The 14,234-nt window shown below is 41.6% G+C and overlaps 2 protein-coding genes across 11 annotated transcripts in view; one reads left to right on the forward strand and one right to left on the reverse strand.

The window, feature by feature from the left end:
• The window catches only part of MESP1 (mesoderm posterior bHLH transcription factor 1), a 55,653-nt gene that overhangs the window by 26,328 nt on the left and 15,091 nt on the right, over window positions 1-14,234 (forward strand). The window lies entirely within an intron of this gene.
• WDR93 (WD repeat domain 93) overlaps window positions 1-14,234 on the reverse strand; it is a 53,391-nt gene that overhangs the window by 13,584 nt on the left and 25,573 nt on the right. For all 10 annotated transcript variants that reach the window (XR_010120642.1, XM_055277248.2, XM_063638554.1 and 7 more), the window contains 5 exons: window positions 12,933-12,971; window positions 7,775-7,859; window positions 2,589-2,760; window positions 829-899; window positions 151-237 (listed from right to left, as the gene is read on the reverse strand). Coding sequence is in view for 9 of the 10 variants with exons in the window: in XM_055277248.2 (XP_055133223.1) it covers window positions 151-237; window positions 829-899; window positions 2,589-2,760; window positions 7,775-7,859; window positions 12,933-12,971 (454 nt within the window). In the remaining variant the exon portion in view is untranslated. The remainder of the gene's footprint in view (window positions 1-150; window positions 238-828; window positions 900-2,588; window positions 2,761-7,774; window positions 7,860-12,932; window positions 12,972-14,234) is intronic.

Below are 14,234 nucleotides of genomic sequence, written 5' to 3' on the forward strand. Positions count from 1 at the left end.
ACTATACCCACCAAGCCCCCTACTGCCTGCCTAGATCTGGTCCCTAAAGTGACACTTGATGTATGTCAGTCACATGCTTTCAGCTAAGCTGGAGAAGGACATGTCTGCAAGTCCTGAGTTTAAGCGACTCCCATCTCAGCAGTAAAGTACCAGCTTTATCCTTTAGAGTTCGGTTTAGTGAATATAGGAAGAAATTGTGACTTCTGGTCCAGTGTATACCAAGGACACAGGCCATTCCTGGGAAAAAAAAAAAAAAAGAGAGAGAGAGAAAATGGGTGTTACATAAGAATTCTGGGTGGCCTTTGGTTTGCACAGAAGGTGTTTGCCCAAGAGGAAGCTGGTTTGAAGTCTGAAGTGGTTTGTTTTAATTGGCTGCACCCAAGAGAAGGGTGAGTTTCCCAAGAGAGAGGGACTGGGCAGCCCCGTGAGGACTGTTCCTGGGGCCCACTCGCCTTCTTGGATAGGGAGGACAGTCTCAACTCCCCTTGGCTGCTTTCGCATCTAGAAAATTCACACCCTCAGTGTTTTAAGTAACATCTTCTTCAAGACAAATTCATATCCAGAAGCAGCCCAGTGGATGTGGGCTCATGCCTTCTCCTATGGCAACCACTCCCTGAAGGCAGTGCCAGCCTTTGTGATCAGGGAACCTGTGCTCAGGGGCCACAGATGCAAACAGAAACCGACAGGCTACAGCTGGCAACCAAACTCCCCTCTTCATTCCCTCCTACCATGCGAGGTTTGTTGGGGAACATCTCTGGGAGGGCTTGCTGAGGGGGTTCCCCAAGGTGACCCCTTGCTAGGACAACCACCCACTTCATGTTCATTTACCTGAGGGGCCCTTGACTTCCGTTGGCATTGCAAATAGGCAGCTAGGAAGAAGGAAATAGAAGGTGGCCATACTGGGAAAGAAAGAGACACGAGTCAGAGCCATGTAGACTCCCTGGCAAGGAGAGCTGCTGGCAGAGTCTTGGTCCTAAAACCAGAATAGATAGTTAGAATGGACCTTCCCAGGGGTAAGAAGGCCATGAAGCAAATCACATTCTAGGTGCTGGTCCTGGTGGGATGCGCTGACCTTGGATGCTGGTGCGGGCAGATTGGGCGGGGCTGGGAATCACTCCTAGGCCAGTGTGGTGTGCGGAGCTCTTGCCAGAGAGAGCTGTCTTTTGGAGAGCCACTTCTGTTTTGGGGGAGATGTCCTTAAAGAGCAGACTTGGGTGATCTACATAGATGTTCTCCTATCCCAGGGGCAATACAGCCAGTGTCGTGCTGATAAACTGGGTCTCTTAAATAAAAGAGGCCCCAATTTGTAGGGTTTGCAGATTTTCATGGTGTCAGTGCTCCCACAATGGACAACAAACAGTGGATTAACAACTGGCTTGCAAAACGCTAATTATCTCACTATGCAGTAGGAGCCAGCCCCAGCATACCACTGAATCTTGACATAGTTCCAGACAGTACCAGGGAGCTGTTGTCAGGGACTTAGGACTTTGTGTCCTGAAGTAAGAAAATTTAAGGTCCACTTGCCAGCACGAGAGATTTCGCTTCCCATGTGAGAACAAGAACATTCCCGAGATCCGCAGTAGCTATGAGGAGACCTAATTCCTAAAACCAGCTCCCTCATCGATACTTCAAAGACTGGGGCTTTCCAACACAACTTGGAGCTAATGAGACCTAACTGCCCACCAAGATGGGCAAGTCATATATTATAATAATTATACACCTATGCTACATTACATTTAGAAAGGCAGGAAGGAAATGGAGAACAATTTTAGTAGTGGTGACTTTATTTGTCTTTAGGATCTTCTGTGTTTTTTATTATTATTTATTATTATTATTATTTGAGACGGAGTCTATCTCTGTCCAGGCTGGAGTGCAGTGGCGTGATCTCGGCTCACTGCAGCCTCCATCTCCTGGGTTCCAGTGATTCTCCTGCCTCAGCCTCTGAGTAGCTGGAATTACAGGTGCCCGCCACCATGCCCTGCTAATTGTTGTATTTTTAGTAGAGACGGTTTCACCATGTTGACCAGGCTGGTCTCAAACTCCTGGCCTCAGGTAATCCACCTGCCTCAGACTCTCAAAGTGCTGGGATTACAGGCCTGAGCCACCGTGCCCGGCCTCTGTGCTTTTAGATAACTAGAAAAAAATTTTTTTAAAGAAAAAAATTTTAAAAAGAGATGTCATATATAAAACTGAAATAAATTATATTTCTCTTTTCCATAGATATCTATTTCTTCTTTTAACTCCACATTATCAGCCTTTGTTCTAATTATATAGTAATAATCTCCACACAACATTTCAAAATATCTGCTGATGTTCTCTCAAAATTCTCCCAAACTGGAAAGAGCTTATTTATTTTAGAGATAAGGTCTCGACATGTGGCCCAGGCTGGTCTCAGATTTGGGGGCTCAAATGCTCCTCCTGCTTTGGCCTCCCGAAGTGTTGGGATTACAGGTGTGAGCCACTGTCCCGGCCCCAGAAAGAGCTTTTAGATTTCAGATTAATTCAGGTCCCTGGGTTGATTCCTGTAGGTGCCAAAACAGCAGAAGCCTGGGGAGGCTCCCTGGCTTTCCTGCGATTAGGGGGCTCACCTGAGTGGCTCCTCCCCCAACTTCCCATCTAGGTACTTCTTGTAGGAAGCGTTGAAGATCTCAGCTTGCTGTTCCCACTGACTGTCCTTGATGAAATGATTCTGCCCGGAGCCCAGTCCGTAGCAGTCCTTGATCTTTGCAAAGACTTCCAGGGGGCTTTTGAATGTGGTGCCTAGGTTGAAAACATTACAGAATTAGTCAAGCCATCTGACTTCCCCTTTCCTGATTTTCCTCTACTTCCTCCACACTTCCCAGTTTCCTGCAGAATCCCTCAGCCTCAGAAATGGATTCTTGCTCTGCAATTGGTCTGTATTCAGTCTTCTCCCGGCCTCTCCTGTATCCCCCCAGCTCACAGAGCCCAGGCAGAGAGCAGCTGCTGTCCTCCTTCTTCTATATCTTCATCCCAACATCATTCTCTCTGCGTTTGGATTACAGAATATTTGCAAAGGCCGGGGTGTGGGGGAAATGTTCACAATGCCACTAGAGACTTTAGATCACTCCCTGTCTCCCCAGCTGAGGAAGGCCCCAAATCTGCCAGTTACCATCACTTTTCAGCCACTGCTGAACACTCACATAATTAGGCAGTCTCAGTCTCTTCTTATGCCAACATTTACCCAATTATCTTCCTTTAAAAAAATCTTTCTATGTCAGTCACTTTTCTTACTACTTCTCTTCCCAATAACCTTTCATTTCCTTCTTTTTCATCTGTTCCTAAATCCACAGTAAAACTGGATGACTTGTTTTCTGGATTTGCACCCTGAGTTTCAGAATTCTGTTCACTTTGGAAGGTGCCTGGGTCCCTCAAGTTGCCCAGGAGATTCCACAGTGCCCTTGACTGCTTCCTCAGAGACAATTGCATAATTTTCTAGAGGGAGACACCTGTTTTATAAATACATAGTATCATATGATACACTAGTTCTCAAAGGATGACGCCAGATCAGCAGTGACAGAGTCACCTGGGAACTTGTTAAAAATACAGATTCTCAGGGTCCACCCCAGACCTACTGGAATAGAAGAAACTCTGTCGTGGGGCCCAGCAATCTGGATTGTTTTTTGAGATGGGGGTTGTGCTATATTGTCCAGGCTAGGCTTGAACTCCTTGGTTCAAGCAATCCTTCCATCTCAGCTTCTTGAGTAGCTGGCACTATAGGCAAACAATCTGGGTTTTAATGAGTTCTCCAAATGAGTCTGATGCAGCTAAAGTTTGAGAATTGCTATTATACATTATTGCCCTTGTATTTTCACTTACTAAAATATTTTGGAGATTGTTTCATATTAGTACTATAGATCCTCTTCATTGTTGCTTATCTTTAATTATTAAACCTTTTTCTTATTGTGAAGTATAACATACATTCTGAAAAGAGCATAAAATATATACTTTAATATACCTTAATGAGTTATTATAAAGCAAACCTCTGGTATCATCTACTCAGGTCAAGAAATAGAACATCGGCTGGGCGCGGTGGCGCATGCCTGTAATCCCAGCACTTTGGAAGGCCGAGGCAGGAGGATCGCTTGAGCCCCACAGTTTGAGACCAGCCGGGCAACATGGCAAAATCCCATCTCTACAAAAAATACAAAAATTAGCCAGGCCTGATGGCATGTTCCTGTAGTCCCAGCTACTTGGGAGGCAGAGGTGGGAGGATTGCTTGGGAAGCAGAGGTCACAGTGAGTTGAGATTGTGCCACTGCACTCCAGCCTGGGCGACAGAGGGAGACCCTGTCTCAAAAAAAAAAAAAAAAAAAAAAAAGAAAAAAAAAGAAATAGAACATTGCCATCTCACTAGAAGCTTCCCAGGGGCCCCTTTCTAATCACAATTCTCTGGGAAGAGTGGCAACCACTCTCCTGACTTTTATAGTAGCCACTTCATTGCATTTATTTATGCTTTTATCACCTAAATATGCGTCCTCAACACCATAGTTTCATTTTGCCTGATTCTAAACTGTACATAAGGGGAACCATGCAGTGTTAACTCTATGGCTGCCCTCTTTTGCTCAATATTGTTCATGAGATTTATCCATTTTGCTGTGTGTAGCTGCAGTTTGCTCATTTTTCATTGCTGTATAGTATTCCATTGAATAAATATAGTACAATTTATCTGTTCTACTATTGATGAACATTTAGTTGCTTTGTGTTTGGGGCTATTAAAAATCATGTCACTATTACCATTCATGCACATGTTTCCTGGAACACACTTGCTTGCAAATCTATGGGTACATTCCTAGAAGTAGGGTGATTAACTCAAAATGGCTTGCTTAGGAGTTTCCTAGTTTTAGCACTGAAAAATCTCACATCCCAGGAAACCCCTCAGTCAGGCAAACTGGTATGGTTGGTCACCCTATCACCTAGCAGTGTAAATACTGTGTCATAGGATACAAATTATTGTCAGCTTTACTAGATAATACCAAACACATTTTCCAAAGTAGTTGTACCAGTTTTCATTGCTAAATGCAATGTATGGGAGTACTGATTGTTCCACATCTTCACCATCACTTGGTGTGGTCAGTCTTTTTAATTTTACCCATCCTAGTGAATGTGTTATGCTACTTCACTGTGATTTTAATTTGCACTTCCCTGCAGACTAATGATGGTGAGCACCTTTTCATGTTTATTGGTCATTTAAATAATCTTTTTTTTGTGAATAGCCTGTGCAATACTCTTGCCTGTTTTGTACTGGATTATCTCTCTTTTTCTTAAGAATCTGTAGTAATTCTTCATATATTCTGGACATGAACCATTAGTGGGTTTTATGTGTTTTGCAAATAACTTCTACCTCTGTGTGGCCTGATCTTTCATCCTCTTAATGATGTCTTTGAATGATCTAAAATTCCTAATTTTAATGTAGTCATATTTATTCAATTTTTAAAAATTGTAAGTACTTTTTGTGTCTTATTTGAAAAGTCTTTCCCTACCCAGAGGTGATAAAGTTATTGTTTATATTATTTTCTTTTTCTTTTTTTTGAGACAGGGTCTCGCTCACTGTGTCACCCAGGCAGGAGTGCAATGGTGCAATTTCAGCTCACTGCAACCTCTGCCTCCCAGGTTCAAGCAATTCTCCCGCTTTAACCTCCCAAGTAGCTGGGACTACAGGCACACGCCACCATGCCTAGCTAATTTTTGTATTTTCTGTGTGGAGATGGGGTTTCTCCATGTTGCCCAGGATGGTCTCGAACTCCTGAGCTCACAAGCAATCTGCCTGCCTTGGCCTCCCAAAGTGCTGGGACTACAGGTGCACGCCATCACACCCAGCTATTTCTTTTTTTTTTTTTTTTTTTGGCATTTTTAGTACAGACGGGGTTTCGCCATGTTGGCCAGGCTGGTCTTGAACTCCTATCTTCAAGTGATCCACTTGCCTCGACCTCCCAAAGTGCTGGGATTACAGACATAAGCCACTGCACCGGGCCTAAAGAGTATATTTATTTTCTAAACGCTTTACTGTTTTGCCTTTCATATATTTACTTCTACAGTTCATCTGGAATTTAGTTTTGTGTATGGCATGAGGCAGGGGTTAAGTTTTATTTTTGTCTCCACATAAACAACCACCACCACTTATTGAAATGACCACCCTTTCTCCAGTGCTCCACAGTGCTGCCTCTGTAATGCATCAAGTGTCCATTTATGCTTGGGTCTATTTTGGTCTCCATATCCTGTTTCATTCACCTATTTTTCCTCTATTTTTCTATCTGCTATTTCTATCTATCTATATTTCTATATTTCATCTATATTTCAATTATTCACTTATCTATTTTTTATCTTAATAACTGCGGCTTTATAATAAATATTGATAGAGCAAGTCTGACCACCACATTCTTTTACAAGAGAAAATTTTCTATTCTTCGCCTTTGGCATCTCCCTTTTCGGGGGGTTGTTCTTGACTTTGAGCCAGGGTCTTGTTCTGTCACCAGGCTGGAGTGTAGTGGTGTGATCATAGCTCACTACAGCCTCAACCTCTTAGGCTCAAGTGATCCTCCTCCTTTGGCCTCTCAAAGTGCTAGGGTTACAGGCCTAAGCCACCACACTTGGCCTCTCTTTTGTTTTTTTAATGGTTGCAAAGTATTTTTTGTATGAGTGTACCAGATTTTATTTATTTATTTATTTATTTATTTATTTATTTATTTATGACGGGGTTTTGCTCCCGTTTCCCAGACTGGAGTGCAATGGCACAATCTCAGCTCACTGCAACCTCTGCTTCCTGGGCTCAAGCGATTCTCCTGCCTTAGCCTCCCAAGTAGTTGGGACTACAGGTGCATGCCACTCTGCCTGACTAATTTTTGTATTTTTTGTGGAGGCGGGGTTTTGCCACGTTCCCCAAGCTGGTCTTGAACTCCTGAGCTCAAGCAATCCGCCCACCTTGGCTTCCCAAAGTGCTAGGATTATAGGCATGAGCCACCGCGCATGGCCCAGGTTTTATTTAACCAATTATTCACCTCTGTACATAATGCTACAGTGAACATTTTTCTTTTTTTTTTTTTTAATTGTAACTACTAGTCCACCAGGGGTGAACATTCTTATAGATATGTCTTTGTGATCGTGTGTGAATGCTGAGAGGATATCCTCTGTATTTGCTGCCTACAATAGCTAGCCTCTCTGCTCCTCTTGACCAAGTCCCTTTCTTTGAAACTGTGCCCAAATGTCCCTTACTCCCTAGCAAGTCAGTCACTTCTTACTCTGAGTTTTCACGGCCCTTGATGGTCCCCATTGCTGTACTTATCACATCCTACTATGGTGGTTTCTTGTCATTCTCCCTTAGTAGACTATCAACTTCTAGAATGCAGGAGAGGAGAGGAGTTTTACTCATCTTTGTGCTTGGTGCATTATGGGCATTCAGCAAATAATAATGAATAAATTAACACAAGAATGTAGGAAAGAATGTATTACAACTAGCAGTCAAATGAAGTAGCACAGAAATGTAGGAATAAATGAACTCAACCTGGCAATTCAGAAAAGATAGCTTTCTCTCCTGACCTTCCAATTCTGTTAGTTAGCTGTATGTAATACAAATGCATTACTTACATTTTTTGTTTTAATGTCTCAGAGCTTATGAGTTTTAAAAAAATTTCCTCTTCATGACTATGTTCGTAATTTTGATATTGTTGCTAATAAGTTGAAAAGATAAGACATGTGGGGAAAGGAAGAAAGAACAGATAAATCAATGGCAAAAGGAGAGAGATGTGAATCACACTTACCTGTAACAGGCTTAGGTGGTTTGATCTTCATTATGTAAACTGGAAGACTCAATTTAATGTCTCCTTTAAAACAAACATTTGATTCCTAAAATAAGGAAAAGGCATAGTTAATAAGCCAGGAGAAGAGAGGAAATAGAATAATTAAAAATACTAATTTTAAAAGAAGGTGGAAAAGAAGGGGAAAAAGAAGAAAAAGAGAAGACAAATAGAAAGTAAATAGCAATATTGTAAAAGTAAATAGCGAGACTGTAGATTTAAACCCAAACATATAAATAATCACATTAAATGTATATGGTCTAAATAACCCCAATGAAAAGGCAGAGATTGTCAGACTCTATAAAAAGGCTAGACCCTTACTGGGCATGGTGACACACACTTGTAGTCCCAGCTACTCTGGAGGCTGAAGTGGGAAGAACGCTTGAGGCTAGGAGTTTGGGATGGCAATGTGCTATGATTGTGCCTGTGAATAGCCACTGCATTCCAGCCTGGGCAACATAGTGAGAGTCCATCTTTGAAACCATTTTTTTAGAAAGGGCAAGACCAAACTATATGAGGTCAAAAAGAAACTTTGTGTGTGTGTGTGTGTGTGTGTGTGTGTGTGTGTCAGGATCTTGCTCTGTCACCCAGGCTGGAGTGTAGTGGAACAATCACAGCTCACTGCAGGATCGACCTCCTGAGCTTAAGCAATCCTCCCACCTCAGCCTTCTGAATAGCTGGGATCACAGGTGTGCACTACCACACCCGGCTAATTTAGTTTTGCAGAGACGAGGTCTCGCCATGCGGCTCAGGATGATCTTGAACTCCTGGGCTCATGTGATCCTCCTGCTTCTGCCTCCCAAAGTAATGGGATTACAGGTATGAGCCACCACACGTGGCCAAGAAACTCATTTTATGAAACACTATCTGAAACCATAGGGAAAAAGAAGAAACTCGTTATATTGAATATAATGACACAAACATGTTAAGAATAAAAGTATAGAAAAAGATATATCTTGCTAAAATGAATCAAAAGAAAGCTCGGGTGGCCGTATTAGTATTTGACATGGAAGAATTCTGAACAAAGAATATTATCAGGAATCAAAGGGTCAGTGAATAATGACAAAACAATCAATTCATCCGAAGACAAAACATTCCAAATTGTTAAGCATCTAATTACAAAGCTTCAAAATACACGAAGCAAAAAGTCGTAAGAGTGAAAGAAGAAAAAGATAAATCTACAATCTTAGAGACTCCTTTTTCAATAAGTACAGAATAAGTAAATGGAAAATCAGTAAGAATATAGTAAGGTTATAAAAGGAAAAACAGGAAGGAGATAGAAGACTTGAATAGCCTGACCAATAACAGCTTTATTGGTCTTGAAACATCCTTTTCAAGTGCATATAAACACTTACCAATATAATCCACATTGTGGGAATAAAACAAATCTAAATAAACTTAAAATGATTCAAATATATAAAGTATGTTTTCTGATCACAATGGATTTTCTTATCACAACGGATTTTATGAGAAGCCCATAAAAAAGCCACCTGTAACATTTCCAATATTTGGACAGTAAATAACATACTTCTAAAAATCTACTAGTTGGCTGGGCGCAGTGGCTCATGCCATAATCCCAGCACTTTGGAAGGTCGAGGCGGGCAGATCACGAGGTCAGGAGTTCAAGACCAGCCTGACCAATATGGTGAAACCCCATCTCTACTAAAAATACAAAAATTAGCTGGGCATGGTGACATGCGCCTGTAATCCCAGCTACTTGGGAGGCTGAGGCAGGAGAATCGCTTGAACCCGGGAGGCAGAGGTTGCATTGAGCCAAGACTGCACCACTGCACTCCAGTCTGAGCAACAGAATGAGACACTGTCTCAAAAATAAAAAAAATTAAAACCTACTAGTCAAAGAAATACAAAAGCAAATTATAAAGTACTTTGAAATGAATGAAAATAAAAAAAATCAAATTTTAAAGTAGTACTTAGATACAAGTGTATAGCATTAAATGCCTATATCAGAAAAGACTATCTCAATGATTTGAGCTTCTACCTTAAGAAACTAGAAGAGGAGCCGGGCGCAGTGCTCAGGGCTATAATCCCAACACTTTGGGAGGCTGAGGCAGGTGGATCACGAGGTCAGGAGTTCAAGACCACCCTGGCCAAGATGGTGAGACCCCCGTCTCTACTAAAAATACAAAAATTAGCCAGGCGTGGTGGCGGGCACCTGTAATCCCAGCTACTCAGGAGGCTGAGGCAGAGAATTGCTTGAACCTGGGAGACGGAGGTTGCAGTGAGCCAAGATCACGCCAGTGCACTCCAGCCTGGGTGGCAGAGCGAGATTCCATTTCAAAAAAAAGAAAAAAAAAGAAAGAAAGAAATTAGAAGAGGAAACTAAACCCAAAGTGGGCAGAACAAAGGAAATAATAAAAACAAACTGGAAATCAGTGAGATAGAGAGCAGAAAAACAATAGGGAGAATTATATGAAACTAAAATCTTGTTCTTTTGAGAAGATGAATAAAATTGACAAACCTTTAGCCAAACTGATTAAGAAAAAAAGATAGAAGACACAAATTACCAATATCAGGAATGAGAGGGATGACATCACAATAGCTTTTAAAGACAATGAAGGGATAATAATGGAATGTTATGAACCCCTTTAAGCCAATAAATTTAACAACTTAGACAAAATGGACAAATTACTCGAAAGACACAAGGTACAAAAGCTTGCTCAGGAAGAAACAGATAACCTGAATAGTGCTTGATCTATTAAAGCAGTTGAATTTGTAGTTCCACAAAGAAAGCTCCAGGACTAGATGACACATTAGTAAAGTCTACCTAACATTTTAAGAAGAAATAATGCCCAGCCTGGGCAACACATTTTTCTATAAAAAATTTTAAAAATTAGACAAGCATAGCAGCACACAACTGTAGTCTTAGCTATTTGGGAAGCTGAGGTGGGAGGATTGCTTGAGCCCAGGATGTTGAGGCTGCAGTGAGCCACGATCATGCCATTGCATTCCAGCCTGAGTGACAGAGTGAGCCCGTTTCAAAATGAAAAAAGAAAAAGAAAAAAATGTGCAAACACATTGATGAGTAAAAAAATGCAAGTTTATAAGAAAATATATACAGTATGATGCGACTTATGTAGAAAAAAATTCCATAAAACAAAACTATATTTTTCAAAATAAATGTGATGTAAATACACACTAAAGATCTAGGAAATACACATCAACTGGGGCTGGGCACAGTGGCTCATTCCTGTAATCCCAGAACTTTGGGAGGTCGAAGCGGGTGGATTACCTGAGGTCAGGGGTTCGAGACCAGCCTGGCCAACATAGTGAAACCCTGTCTCTACTAAAAATACAAAAAAAAAAAAAAAACCATATCAAGCTAATAATGGTGATTACCTCTGGAGAGGGCTGTTTATCTGAATTCCTTGACTTTTCCAAGAGTGATATATTCATATATTATTTGTATAATGTGAAATATAATATAATTATTTTTATTTTTATTATTTTTTATGAGACAGGATCTTGCTCTGTCGCCCAGGCTAGAGTGCAGTGGTACAATCTCGACTCACTGCAGCCTCCACTCCAGGGCTCAAGCCATGCACCCACTTCAGTCTTTTGAGTAGCTGGGACCACAGCCACGTGCCACCACACCTGGCTAATTTTTTTTTTTTTTAAGACAGCTGTCTCCCAGGCTGGAGTGCAGTGGTGTGATCTCGGCTCACTGCAACCTCCGCCTCCCGGGTTCAAGCGATTCTCCTGCCTCAGCCTCCTGAGTAGCTGAGACTACAGGCACACGCCACCACATCCAGCTAATTTTTGTATTTTTAGTAGAGATGGGGTTTCACCATGTTGGTCAGGCTGGTCTCGAACTCCTGACCTCGTGATCCGCCTGCCTCGGCCTCCCAAAGTGTTGGGATTACAGGCGTGAGCCACCGCACCTGGCCATTTTTTGTATTTTTTGTAGGGGCAAGGTTTTGCCGTGTTGCCCAGGCTGCTGTCAAATTCCTGAGCTCAAGAGATCCTCCTGCCTTAGGCTCCGAAAGTGTTGGGATTACAGACATGAGCCACCCCGCCTGGCCTAATGTAACTTTGAAAGGGAAAAAAGAAAGGGCTCTAGCGAGAGACTTCCATCTCAGAAGTTCACCACTACTCTACTGACACGCCCGAGTCCTCCAAGAGCCATGCCTTTTGAAGACGTGGTGTGTTCCTGGTCTCAGGAAGAGCCAGGAAGCTCCAGTGAACCTGCTCTGTTCTCTAAGGTATTCCAAAACAAACACAAAACCCCCAAATCACTCGGCTTGGTGAATTGGGCTGTTACTTTGGTAGAGGCAAATCCAGGATTCATGGGACCCTCTTTTAAGAAAAAGAAGACAGAACTATGAACACAAAATGCCCATAGCCACTGTAATTCCATCTAATATGGAGGCAATTGTGACGGAGGAAAGCTAGAGTGAAGAGGTAGTGGAATTAAGTGATTATGGTTAAAATATGTTACCTTTGCTAATTTTACAAAAATATATAACCATATGAACACATTGCTAGGGCCCCTTCCAGGGGCCCAAGTGAGGGGCCCTGAAATTTAAGCTCTCTTAACTTCAAGTAAACCCATGTCTGGTCAAATGACTTGGGTCAACTATTCTCAGGGATGGGAGGCCATCTTCAATGGATATGAGGCACAAGATTAAGTCACTGAGAATTGAAAATAGTGCCCAGGTGGAACATTTTATTAGCATATTTGACATTTAAGGTAAATTTCAAGTAAAAATCAAAATCTTGGGCCCAGTGCGTTGACTCATGCCTATAATCCCAGCACTTTGGGAGGCCAAGGCAGGCAGATCACTTGAGGTCGGGAGTTCAAGACCAGCCTGACCAACATGGAGAAACCCTGTCTCTACTAAAAATACAAAATTAGCCAGGCGTGGTGGTGCATGCCTGTAATCCTAGTTATTCAGGAGGCTGAGGCAGGAGAATCGCTTGAACCTGGGGGGCAGAGGTTGCGATGAGCCAAGATAGCTCCATTGCATGGGCAACAAGAGTGACAAGAATGAAACTCCGTCTCAAAAAAAAAAAAAAAAAAAGAAAAATAATTAATAATTTAAAAAAAAAAATCTCTAAAATGCAAACTTAAGTCTCTCTGGAGATTTTCTTTAAAGTTTCTTACCATTTCTAAAGGATCTGCAGAAATGGGACCAAGGGTGTTCTGAGGAGAAAAATGAGAAATTAATTCACAATAGGTTTGATGTATGTTTAGCACCCCCTTTAATCTTCTGGCATGCTCTCTCTTCCCCTCAATTACTCTTGAGAGTGAATTCATGCAATAGATATGGAGGGCCAGTATTTGTGTGGGCCTCTGGCCTGCTGAACTTCAACACACGATCCCTATTTTCCAGGATCTTAAAAGGTAGGTGGGGAAACAGGAAATAGTTAATAACAAGAGGAAATCTGAATGAATAGAGTTGAGGAGATCAGTCAGAACACCATTACAAGAATCTAAATTGAGGCAAATATTCTGATTGGCAAAACATATTGGTGATGTTGAGAATTACATTTAAGTAACTCTAAATATAATTCATAGTAAAAGAACTACCACTGTAACTGGCATTCATTGGCTGCTTCTCAGTGTATGAAAAAGAAGTGAATTATGGTGAGAAACCACCCCATTCAAGGTGCTTTTCCTATTTGGATAACAAATTAGTCCAAACAAAAACATATCTTTTGAGTACCAAGTATGATACTATGGAATTTGTTGATAAAAAGCAGAAGGTATGGTCTTAACAATCTAGAAATTTATTATCCATTGAAGACAAGAGGATTTTCATGTATAACAGGATAACTACAAACCTAGGCAGTATGTGTGAAGCGTTAAAAAATAGGTACAAATAATAACATTCTGTAATAGCTTAGAAGAGGAATATCTCTGGGCTAGTAACTTTCCCAGGGACATAGGACTACACACCATTATGAAGATATTCACTGGGCATAAAGGCATGTATTCAAAGCCACTTGAGCTCAGCAGTGAATGTAACTCTCAAACTTGGTCTCCTATATTAATAATTTCACTAATTTATTTAGCACCCAATACAATGTATTTTAAAGGGATGCTCAGTTAATATTAATATATTAACATTGGTGGTTTAAAAGTAAAAATAATAAGCATACACTGTATAAATAAGCAAATTAAGTCTTAATATTTACTGAGCAACTATATCTTAAAAACACAGCATAGGCCAGGTGCGGTGGCTCATGCCTGTAATCCCAGCACTTTGGGAGGCCGAGGCGGGTGGATCATGAGGTCAGGAGATCGAGACCATCCTGGCTAACACAGTGAAACCCCGTCTCTACTAAAAATACAAAAAAATTAGACGGGCATGGCAGCGTGCACCTGTAGTCGCAGCTACTCAGGAGGTTGAGGCAAGAGAATTGCTTGAACCTGGGAGGCGGAGGTTGCAGTGAGCAGAGATCG

This window comes from Symphalangus syndactylus, chromosome 5 (assembly GCF_028878055.3).
Source record: "Symphalangus syndactylus isolate Jambi chromosome 5, NHGRI_mSymSyn1-v2.1_pri, whole genome shotgun sequence".
Taxonomy (NCBI): domain Eukaryota; kingdom Metazoa; phylum Chordata; class Mammalia; order Primates; family Hylobatidae; genus Symphalangus; species Symphalangus syndactylus.